General features: G+C 59.6%; 1 protein-coding gene across 35 annotated transcripts in view; it reads right to left on the minus strand.

Annotated features, from left to right (window-relative positions):
• The window catches only part of ABLIM2 (actin binding LIM protein family member 2), a 142,469-nt gene that overhangs the window by 99,768 nt on the left and 30,573 nt on the right, over nucleotides 1-12,128 (minus strand). For 34 of the 35 annotated variants that reach the window (XR_013366367.1, XR_013366426.1, XR_013366400.1 and 31 more), the window contains exon 2: nucleotides 2,548-2,691. Coding sequence is in view for 4 of the 35 variants with exons in the window: in XM_077875246.1 (XP_077731372.1) it covers nucleotides 2,548-2,691 (144 nt within the window). In the remaining 31 variants the exon portion in view is untranslated. Of the gene's footprint in view, nucleotides 1-2,547; nucleotides 2,692-7,585; nucleotides 7,722-12,128 lie in introns of those variants that run through there. The other variant, XR_013366368.1, reaches the window with a different exon arrangement.

Here is a 12,128-nt window from a genome sequence, read left to right on the forward strand (position 1 = left end):
CATAATCACAAATCATTTCATGGGTTTTCCCAGGTAAACTGAGGCCCATCTAACAAGTGCCAAGGTGGCAAGAACCCATCACACTGGGGCCTCTGGTGAGAAGCTGTGCTAACAGACCCTGCTTTGGTTCACTTGGCAACAGGCCCACCCAGGGGCAGACATGACTGGTCCCAGTGAGTCCCGCCAACCCTCCTTTCTGGTCCTCTGTGCCCGTGTGGTGGACCTGTGACCCTGTCCTAGCCAACGAGTCATATTCAAAGTCTTTGGGGGCCCTCGGGGAAAAGGTTCTCCTGGTCAAAGGGAGAATCGCGTGAGGACGGAGCCCTTTGTGCAGATCCCTCCCCAGTTCCTTCCTGGGTTGGATGTTACTCTGTGAGAATGTGATGCTTGGAGCTGCAGCAGCCACCCTGAGACCATAAGGAGACAGGCACTGCTGCCATGCGCAGGATGAGGGAGGCGGAGAGGGGACCGGGTGGGTAGGAAATAGAAAAACAACCTGGGTCTTTAATAGGCTTGTTGAGCTGTTCAGGTAACTAACTCCAGGCTTCGTGTTAAGCTGATAAATATCCATGGTGTTTAAGACACTAGGAGTTGGGGAATCATTTGATTCATCCGAAAGTACCCTTGATGATTCATGGGCTTTGCATTTTCATGAGAACCTGGATAAAAGACCAATCGGAGACTGTGGCATCTTCATGCTTAAACAAAACACAGCTTTCTCCAGCTAGCAGGCAGTGGCAGCTGCCCCACGTCGTTTCTCAGCAGGTGAAGCAGAGATGTCCCCACCAAGGGCAGGGCCACGCCGCATCCGCACGGCCGTGGGCACGGCCGCCTGGCACAGAGTGAGGCTCTATACCTGGCTGTGGGTGTGGGAAGTGGCCTTGGAACGGGGCCTGCGTGCCCACAGCTCCTGCCACCAAAGCAGCCACTGGTGTGGGGGCAGCCACCAGGCACACAGGGCGAGTCCCAGGAGCGGCCAGTGCCGCCCACGGCCCGCGGTCAGGCGGAGGCTACGGCTATTCCCACGTCTGCTCAGGAGCCTAAGCTCAGAGGACAAAGTGATCCAGCCCAGGGGACACTGCAGGAGGGGAGGGGCTCCTGGGGCAGCTCCTGCCACCCACCAAACCCTGTGGGTGAAACCAGGACTCCACTCTGGAAGCTCATGCCTTTTATTGCGAACCTAAGGTCTGTGCGTACAGACAATCCTTTTAGACACGGTGGCCGCCTCCCCTGTGTCTTTTAAAATAACCTTTTAAATAGAGCATTTTAATGGATTTTGCTTTTCAGACACAGCAAATTTGTCTTTTAGACAGTAGAGAAAATTAAACCGGACAAATCCCACAGTCGTCTGGGAAGCTCTGATGAAAAGAAGAGAAGCTTCAGGTAGGGCAGGGGTGCTGACCATGGTGGTGGGGGGGCGCTGACCACAGTGGGGGCAGAGCACTGACGGGGGGGCGGGGAGGGGGGTGCTGGGCACTGACCATGGTGGGGGTGGGGACACTGACCACGGGGGGAACACTGACCACGGTGGGGGCGGGGCACTGAGCAGGGCAGAGGTGCGGCATCATGGGCAAAGGCAGTGTTTACAGGATACTCCAGACTTGACATTCTCACACCCTGACCTGGGTTGGTTCTATCCTTTCCCTGAAAACAGGCACTTCCAGGCTGCGCCCTCCGAGGGGCAGGGGCAGGGTCACCCTCACACTGAGGGTCCCGGGGCACTCCCAGCCCTGTCAGGGATGGTGCCACCCAGAGGTCCCTGGGAGGTGGCTCTGGAGACACTCAGGTACTCAGGTCTTCCCTGGGTCCCTGACCCCCTCAGGGCCCCCAGGTCTCCCATTGTACTCTGCATGGCCGGGAGCTTCGGGGCCATTTCTGGGGTGCCCTCTGTCATGGCAGCGGAGTCCGGCCAGTGGCCGCAAGTTTTCTTTCTGAACAACAGGACTCAACGTGCAGTTTTCACAGAGGGCCCGAGGCTGTGGCGTGGCCGCAGGCAGAGCTCCCCTGAGATGGGGGCTCCCCTGTGGCCTCGCACCTCCATGCCCAAGAGGTGCCCCTGGAAATCTCCAAGGGCCTCAACCAGGCCCCACCAGGCCTAAATCCAGCCCGGGACAGGCTCCCACACTTCCAGGACCCCCTGCCCCCCACAACTAACAGTTGCACGTCCCTCTCAGGGCTGCCGGTGTGGGGAGGAAGCTGCACCCCAGCCTCGTCCCCCTCCCCCTCCTGCTCGGCAGCACCTCCTCCCCGCCCCCGGTGGAACCGCAGCTGTCCACCCACACTGCACACACCTGCCCCTGCCACCTGCACGGGCTGGGCAGCCCCTCCGGCCAGCAGATTCCTCTCCTGACCCCAACTTAGAGCTCAAATACCACCTCGCCTGCGAAACCCACTCTAGAAGCTTCCACATCCGTCCTCTCCCTGCCCCCCAAAAACTTGGTTTTTACGACCAAAAGCAATCTTTTCAAATCATGCTGCATGCCGTAGCCAGTATACTTCTCTCTCCCGTGACAGCAGGGACAGAGAACAGAGACCGGGGACGCTCACCTTTGCAGACGAAGCACTTGATGTGGAAGTACTTGTTCTGGACCCTCAGCACCTCCCCCTTGCACACATTCCCGCAGGTGTTGCACAGGATGGCGGTGCTGGGCGGCTTCTCCAGGGGGCTGTGAGCGGCCTGGGGTTCCGACACTGTCGGGGAACAAGGAGCCGTGTTAGAGGTGTGACACTCTGGGCACAGGGCATTAAACTGGTGGCCGCTGAGGCCTTGGGGACCCCACCCCAGCTCCAGCCCCACGGCGGCGTGTCAGGGGACAGATGCTGACTGGCGGACAGTCTTTCCTGGGGGACCGGAAGGAACTGGATAATGTGAGGCCATCGGGTCAACCCCAGGGAGGGGCTCCTCTGCATGGCAGTCCTTCCCCACAGGCCACCTGTCCCCCTCCAGGTGGGCTCGCCTGCCGTGGCGGGGAGATCATGGCCCCCTCCCAAAGGGCAGCCTATTCTCCTGCTGCCTTGGCCCGGCAGGACGTCGGCCAGCAGGGCCCCAAAAGCACAGGCCCCCACCGGGAGCCCGGCAGCCCTTCTGCCGCCAGGAGACCGGAGTCCTCTCTTCTGAGAGTACGATCACCACGATCCCCCTTTGAGCTTGCTTCCAATTCCCTCCGCGTCGTGGGGACATGGACCTGAATATCGCTGCTGCCCTCTGTAAAGCCAGCCTCGGCCTGGGGTGTTTATGGAGCTGCAGGAAACCCACTGAGGGTTGAAGGGCCCGGCCGTGGGGTTCTTGGGGTCTGGGGGGGACCATATGCTCCTCATCCTCGTCCTCCGAAAGCACCTATGGAGACCAGCGTGTAGGATGCTGGGTCCAAGCGGATCGGCCCCTGGAGGAGCTCTGGCCCAGCGGTGGAGACAGCCCAAGTGGCAGAGCTGGGGCTGCGGGAGGCCCCAGGGCTGGGGACCAGCAGAGTCGCTTGAAGCACACGGAGGAGCTTGCTGGCTGGTGGAGTTGGAGGCAGGTGTGGAGGCCTGCTGGGCAGAGAGTGTGGCCCACGCAGGGACCTGAGCAGGCTGGATCCTTCCCACTCAGGACCGACCCAAGAAAGACAAACCCGGACACCCCCTTCCAGCTTCCCGAGGCCCCCAGGCCCCATCAGGCTCCCCTGAGCCCCCCCTCCCTTGGGAAGCTCCCCCACTGCTCCTCCTGCCTCTAGGTCTTTGCCAAGTGAGGGTGGCTGACCCCTGGGTACAGCCAGCACTGAGCGGACCACTTTGGCATAGGGGGCCTGTCTTTGCTTATTTCCACATCTTCTAATGCCACTCTCCTTTTTTGGTCTGAGGTCCTGCTTGAGGCTGAGACAAGGACGGGGTGCAGGTAGTATATCTGGGGCCAGCAGATGGCAGGAAGGCATGAGGGGACCTGTGGGCACCTGAGGCAGGAAGTCTGCAGGTGCAAGTGAGCCGCCCACCTGGTGGCAGCTGAAACCCCAGGTGGGCCCTGGGGGTGTGGGGTGGTCAAGGAAGCACTTGCCATGCTTTATTGGAGGGCTAAGTTATTTGTACACACACACCCATTTACACAATCATCTAAACACTAGCTTTGAGCAAGTGCCAGACCTCAAGTCCTCCTCATCCCTGTCGTAAACATCTGGAGGTCACTCCAGACAGAGAAGGACATTTCTCCACCCACTGTCCCACCTGTCCCCCATCCGCAGAACCCCAAGGCCCAGCAGCCCCCAGTGTGCCAAAGCAGGGTTGCTCTGTGCTACGGTCCCTGTCGAGGTGCGGAGTCTGAGAGTGGGCTGCGCAGGGGCACTGGGCCCTGCTGGGGACAGCAAGCTGTCCGAGGAGGAGGCTATGAACACCCCAAGGGTAGCAGGGTGCCAGCTGTCTGGGGAACGAGAAGCAGGTGCAGGAAAGGAAGTGAGCAGCATGAAAAGTATTTCAGCATCGCCCCGGGCACCCCAGACCCAGAGTGGATGCCTGCCTCTCATTTCCAGAGGAGTCAGAACCAAACAGCTGACTGGGGGGTGCAGAGCCAGGTGCGGGTCCCTGGGAGCTCCGTCTGCCCTCCTGCAGCCACGGTGACATTCCCTGCTCTAGTTTAAATGCCAACAGTCCGTTTGCCCTTCACTTCTTTTTCCTGCAGAAAAAGTGCAGAAATTGCCTTTTTACTTAAAAAAACTGGTGGAAGAAGGCAGGAAGCAGGATTCCCTGGGCTTGAATTTAAGACTCCCCTTGAGGAATGAACCACTGGAATCCAGGTTTGAAACCTGTGAACAGCCCACGGCCTGGTGGGCTCCGGAGTCACCCTGCCCACCTCCAAGGCTCAGTGGAGATTGGGGAGTGGGTGGCTGGGTGGGGGACTCAGATCCCGGACATTGTTATCTTCTCATCTGTCAGGCAGACAAAGAACAATAGCCTATCATCTGTCCACGAGCAGACAAGCAAGTTTTTATACTACTGGAATCCGGCGCAAGTCCAATGTGAGGGAAGGTCAAACCGGCCACCCTGGGGGTCACTGTGAGCCCTGGGGGAGCACAGGCCGCAGGGGCAGATGGCCTGGGTGCAGCCCCAGCTTCACCTGCGGGTGCTGTGATCTGGAACGCCCAGCCTTCCATGCATCTGTCCATCCACCCGTCCGCCCTCTGCTCCTATCACCTGCCCCGGGGAAGGGAGCGTTTGCTAGGATGACGGGCTCAATACACAATAGCTATTGTCATTTGCAAAAACACACAGCCTGACACTGCCAGTTTCCTGGCTACTGGAGATCTATCTGGTCTGGGGAGGGGGAAGCTACTTTAAGACGCATTTCCTGGGTAGGGGGGGACCCAACTCCGCCCACCTGGAGCATCCTCTAAAGCCTCCTGGGGCGACTGGGCTGGAGAGCGGTGGTGCTGCCCTCTGGTGGTGGGAAGCAGGCGCCGCGCCGTGGGGACAGGCGTGGGCCTTTGCGCAGGTGCCCCCTGGCCCTGGGACCCCATCTGTGACTCCTGCGTATTTGTGGCCGGAGCCATCCAGCCTCCTGAGGCAGACTCATTCCTCCTCAAGAGGCTGTTGTCCCTGCTGCCGAGGGAGCTGAGGCCCGCAGAGAAACCCAGGCTTTCTGAGGGCAGCCCCAGGACAGGGATGGGCAGGGCTGGCCAGCCCTGGTGTCTGGTGTCTAGATCTTATGCAAAAAAAAAAAAAAAAAAAAAAAGAGAGAGAATTATCTAGAAACCAGATATCAAGCCACAAAAAGACACTGAGGACACCCAGATACATATTACCAAGGGAAACAAGCCAGTCCGAAGAGGCTGCGTGCTTTGTGAGTCCATCTACAGGACATTCTGCAGAAGGCAGAGCCATGGAAACCCTAAAACGATCAGCGGTTGCCAGGGCTCGGCGGGGTGGGGGGTGGGGGTAGGCATGAGCAGGTGGGGAACAGAGAGGACGCTGGGTGGGACGCTATGACGTGGCTGCGTCCTCACACGCGTGTGGGAACCCACAGCAGGTACAACCCCCAGAGGGAAGCCTGATAATATTAAGAACAATGTATCAGAACTGGTTCATCATCTGCAAACGCAAGTTCGGGGAGCGGCGTATATGGGAAGTCTACTTACCGCTCTGGTTTGCTGTGGCCCGAAAACCACCCTAAGAAATAAAGTCTGGGACAACTTTTAAAAGAAAAGAGGAGCAGAGAGGGAGAGCTCTCACACCCTGAGGCCCAACCCGCAAACGCGACAGGCTCATTTCGCGACAACTGCAAGGTGAGCTCCGACCTTTGGTGTCACAAGTCCCCAACCGTAGTCATCACGGAAAACGGAAACGCAAGGGGTTACGAGTCAATCACACGGGGCTGTGCCTATCTGATCCTCCTGTGATGGTGAAATCCCAGCCCTGGGGAGCCTTGCCAGGAACAGGAATTATTCCTGGGATCACCAATACTCGGTCGGCAGGGGCGGGGACGTGGCCTGCCCGCTCTGACCGATGGCCGGCCTCGCAGTCCCCGTGACGCCCTGCGGTCCCTCCAGGCTGCAACCCTGTCCTCTCTCCAGGAGAGAGAGCGCGTGCTGCTGGAACCGGGACGGGAGCCAGCGGGGCCGGATGTGGGCCCGCGTCCATGGCCGGGGGCAGCTGTGTGACCTTGCAGAGCTGACCAAACCCCAAAGAGCCTCAGGTTTCACATCTATAAGCCGCAGCTTGGTCTCATGAGGCATTTTTGGAGTCTATTAAAGTAGAGAAAGTGCCTAGTGCGATGCTTGCCAGATGTCGGTGGACCTCAGCTGCAGGCCTGGTGGTCCCCAGGGCCCCAGATATCAGGGGCTGCCCGGCAATGGGGGTGGGGATGGGGAGGAGGCCATCAAGGAGACCAGGAGCTCCTGGGGGGCCCGGGCCTTTGGTTACACGCCCACCTCACAGGTAGATCATCCTAGATTTGTCTCCACGCTTCTTCGGCCACCTTGTGACGTGGCAGGGTAAGGACGGGAAGGGGGATGGCCATACTGACCCCAGCTACGTCCTTCCCTGGCCCTGTCACCCTGGGCGGGTCACATGCCCTCTGGAGCCTGTTTCCTCCTCTATGAATTAGAGACAAGTATTCCCAAATGTGGGACCTTCGTGCAGATCAGAGCAGACGACACATGTGTAGCCGGTGACCCAGCTGAGCGCCAACCATGTGGGGGGCACATGAGGCAGTGACGGTGATGGTGGCCATGGATGGTGCCACTGGCAACCTCCAGCAGGTGGGGCTCCTAACATCGGCCTTTGCACCCAGTGCCTCGCCCATCAGTGCCCAGTGCTGACTCGGTGCACGGGGCCAACCCAGACTGGCACCAGGCCTCACTAGCTCTTTGCTTGGGGAGCAGAGACAGTGGCTGAACCCCACAAATGCCACCGCAAATGTCGGTGCCAAGTTCAGTTCTGTCGCCTGTGTGGTTGGCGGGCAGGTGTCCAGGGCACCCGGCAAGTGGGCTCCTTGGCTTCTTTACCCTGATGAGTCAGGAACTCTGGCCTCTTCACCCACCAAGCCTTCCCATTCTCTTCACTCTGTGCGCTCAGGCCCAACTGGGGCCACATCCCACACTATTCAAGGAAATTCACCAACCTGACATCACTCTAGATGCCACAACCAAATGTCCCACGTTGTTCCTGTCACCAAACCTGGAGGCCAGCGGTGATGCCCTTGGGACATGAGCCCTGTGCGGCCTTCCTGCTCCCGTGCGATCCTCACCTGCATAGACGCTGCTGCAGCCAGGCCTCCCCCGGCCTCCTCTGCCCTGCCCTGAGCCTTCCCGGTGCCCTGAGCCACTGGAGACCACCTCGCGTCAAAGCACTTCATTGTGAAGTCAGAACTGCAAGGTGCTCGGCCAAAGTGCGCTCAGCCCCAAGAACTGGAACAACAAAGCTGCTCTTACTGTTTGCTGATTCGGTCATTCAATTCACCAGCACATGCCTGACAATCTGCTAGGTGCCCAGGTTCCAGAGGAACAAATAGGCCCAGCCTTGGCCCCTAACCAGCAGGAATGGTCTGTCACCCCCACTTTACAGATGACGAGCCTCAGACTTACAGACAGGAGGGGGCTAGGGGAGGGACTCTGCTGGGCCGCAGCCCAGGTGTGCGTGATGCCCGCCCATCCCTGTAGCCACCTGCTGTTGTGGATGCCCCGGTCAGGTGCGCACTCGTTCAGCTAACAGGAGAGCGGAGGAGCCTGTGGGTGTCAGGGACCCGGGGGCACAAACTGGCCAGCCCACCCGGTGGCAGGTGGCAGGAGAGGGGACACGCCAGGTTGGGGGAGAGGAAGCAAGATGCCTCTCTGGTGCCAGCAACGCATCTCTCACTTCCCAGACAACAAGGCACACGTCACTTGTTTCCGTCTGTTTCTTCTGCTCTTTCTCGGTGGCTCATGGTCTGTCGTTCCTCCAAGGGCCCAGTGGTGCTGGACCTCAAGCTGCTGGGCCTGTTGTAGCCAAAGACCCGCTCTCCCCGGTCACCCTGTGGTCCAGGCTTTCTCTGGAAGGCTTGGTACAAATGTGGGCGCCCTGTGTGCTCGGGTTCTGACTCGTGCCCACATCCCGCCCACCGTGATGGCTTTGCTGTGCTCTCCACCCTGCTGTCACATCATGCAAACCACTGGCTAGGACTCCAGATTGCACGACTCTGCTCTAATACGGAATAGGCCACATAAACCGTGCATGCACACCCAACCCTGGGACTCCGATACACCCAGCGTGGGTGCCAGGCACGCAGTTCTCGTCTTCCCCCAGGCCTTCACTTCTAGTCATGACAAAGACCAGAGAGACTCAGCAGGGAGATGAACCTGTGTGCAATCAAGGAGGACTTCTGGGAGGAGGTGACATGAGGAGGGCAGGTGCCTTCTGGGCCTTCAGCAAGTACATGTCACCATGCTCATCTCCACCACAGTCCTGATCATGCTGGCTGGCCCTTGTCCATCGGTCTGTGCGCCTGCTTCCCTTGGCCTGGAAGCCTCCCGGGGCCAGGGGCCAGGTCTGTGAAGTGTGGCTCCTGAGGGCCGGGTTTGGAGGAGACGGCTCTCCACACCACGTGGCCGTAAGCATCCTGTGGCTCACACACCCTCCAGCACGAGGGCTGGTCTTCTCCGTATGGACATAAGCCCCCCGACCCCATGGCTTGGAGGGTCTTCGCAGGCTGTGTCTCAGGTTGGGAGCAGCTCCTGCTCTCTCCCGTGGCCTCCTCCCCAGGGCTGGGTGTTGGAAAATCACACCAAACCACACGAGAGCACTCCCTGCCTTAACCTACTTACGGGCCGACTGCTAATTATAATCATGAACCAGCAGCGGCTCTCTGGAGCTGCCGTTCTCTCCACGGCCGTCGGCAGCCTGGGCCCGGCAAGCGGGCTCCCCACACGGCCAGAGAGGCGACCCTGTGTGACTCTCCAAGTATGTCAGTCATCCGGGACCTCCGTCCAGGGACAAGCCCGGGGCTGGCACAGGGCCCGAGCAGAGCCATCCTCTGCACACCCCCCGCCGCCCAAGGAGCTAGCTAGCACTCCAGGGCACAGAGAGGGGAGACAGAAGCCCTCCCACGGAAGCTCGGTGCACCAGCCGAGCCTGAACTCCCCACACCACCCCCACGCCCGCTTCAGTTTCCCAAAGATGTAGTCTCCAGCTTCTCCCACAGAGCTGAGTGCACTCTTCGGAGCCCTTGACCTGCCCCAGGGCCAGACTGCAGTCAGCTGTCCACCCTCCGCTCTGCTCCGCCCGAGTTCTAAGCAGCGAGTTCTGCAAACACAGATGGAACCGAGTAGGTGCACATGCTTCATATCCCCAAATGGGCCACCTCCCCATGTGCACCTCGCAGCTTCTCTATCAGCCCTGGACCATGATGTCCTGGGGGCGGACCCACCAGTGGTCCTCTGTGCCTACTTAGGGCTGGCCCAGGGCACAGCAGTGAAGTCCACTGGGTGATGAGCCCACCCTTCCCTCCTGGTCACCCCACTGCATTGAATGTCTATCTGACGACCTCTCCTCTGACGCGGTGTGGGCTCCATGCCCGCCAGGCTCACCCTTGGAGGCCAGCACCCAGCCCAGTGCCTGGCACCTGGCAGGTGCTCAAAAAATGGGACAAATGAACATACAGCACGTTGAATTACAACATTCTGGACATGTGGCCGTCTCCCCCTGCACACAGCCTGCCTCAGCATCTGGTGACATGATCTCTACTCCTTCCGGAGGTCTTGGCACACTCATCCCTCTGAGCGCCTCCGTGGGCTTCTGAGCAGCGCCTGGAGGCAGACACCCATCTCACAAGCTCCTCTCCTCTCTGGCTTTAACCCGTCTTTCACTAAGTGTCGGGGTCTGAGACCTGGGACTCTCTGGGCCAACGATGTGACAGGAGTGTCACCATGTGACTTCCAAGCTAGATCATAATGCCACAAACATCTGCCTTGCTTTTAAGGAGGCTCATTCTTGGAGCCCGGCGGCCACACACTGAAGAAGCCCAACCACACCAAGTACCAAGAGACGGCATGCAGGGGGCACGTGCAGCCATTTGGCTGACTGCCAGCACTGGCCACCAGCCACGTGAGCCACGACACCTGCAGAGGTTCCTGTCGTCCCCGGTTCTCAGGTCACCCCTAGCCTGTAAGTGTTCCCAGATCAAACCAGAGACATCGTGGACAGGACAGGAACATCCCTGCCGTGCCAAACTCCCTCACGGCCACATACAGGGCTGTGGGGTCAGTGGGCAGCCCCACGGAGCCCGGCATGACCCTCAGACTTGATGACAGAGAGGCAGGGAAAGGAAAACCGGCCCAGCTGGCGTGTCTCCCTTCCTCCAGAGCGTGCAATCGGTCAAAAGGAAGGTCCACAGAAAGATCCCATCTCTGATGGCTGAACTGTGTCCCCCAGATTCACAGGTTGACCCCTGATCCCCAGCACTTCAGACCATGACCTGATTTGGAGACAGGGTCTTCCAGAGGTGGTGGGGCTAAAGTGAGGTCGTCATGAGTGTCCTGATACGCAGGGGACATTAGGACATGAGACAGACGCACAGAGGAGGACCACATGCAGATTCAGGGAGAGGCTGACCGTCTGCAAGCCAAGGACAGAAGGAGCCTGCCATGGCGACCCCCTGATCTCAGGTGTCTGGCCACCAGGATGTGAGCAGAGGTCTGAGGGTTAAGCCCCGGTCTGAGGGACTTGGTTACAGCCACTCCAGCAGACAAATCCATCACCCCAGCAGGTGGAAAGAGCTGGAAGCCAGGGCTGGGATGTGCTGGCATCCTTCCTCCAGGCCTGTTTTCCATCTGCAGGGGAGACAATGATGTGACCCCACACCGGGCCTTCTGAGGATGGTGACGGGGCAGGGCTGGCACATGGGGCAGTGGTGGGGGGGAGGACTTGCCATGAAGGAGGTGGGGGGGGGCCCTTCCGGAGGCAATGCTGGGAGCAAGGCGGCGATGAGCAGCCCCGGAAGCTCAGGTTGGCCACACAGGCTCAGCAGGCTCCAGCTCCAGCTCTTGGCAAGTCCCAGGACACCTCATGCTTCAGCAGCTGGTCCGGGAGGCCTGTCCACCCACGTCCCCAAGGGTGTTACTTAATGGTCGGAAGAGCGGCTCTTCCTGACCGGAGAGGCATCTGAGGATCTCATGGGTGGCATTCCGGAAGGCCAGGACATAGCGGGCATCTGGGGAATATGCCCAGGGGAATACGGCCAATGGCAGGGAGGGGCGGGGCCCCACGCAGGTCACAGAGTCTGGCTGGGCCAGTAGCAGGATTGGGGTCTCCAGGCCCCCAGAGAGGTACCTGTCCCTCTCGTCACACTGCCACAGGCCAGAGCAGCCACCATGGGACCAGTAAGTGACCTTGTCTGGTCTGAATGTACACCAGGGCCCACTACACTGCAGATGCTCAATAACTGTTCCTTAAATCCAATGGGAACGGGACACGCATCTGATGACTCAAAGCACCGCGTGGTGCAATAATGTGTGTGACATTGTCTTTCAGTTCCCACGCCCAGGCTAAGTGCCAGGCACTGCACTCGGCTGTTTCCATTAACGATCGGGTCACCGAGCAGGGAATGGGCAAGGAGCGAGGCTGGGGCTCGAACCCAGGCTGCCGCAGCTTAAGCCCCAGCTGTGGGTGCCCAGAGGGGGTCTGTGAGGGCC

Source organism: Canis aureus, chromosome 2 (genome assembly GCF_053574225.1).
Source record: "Canis aureus isolate CA01 chromosome 2, VMU_Caureus_v.1.0, whole genome shotgun sequence".
In the NCBI taxonomy this organism is placed as follows: domain Eukaryota; kingdom Metazoa; phylum Chordata; class Mammalia; order Carnivora; family Canidae; genus Canis; species Canis aureus.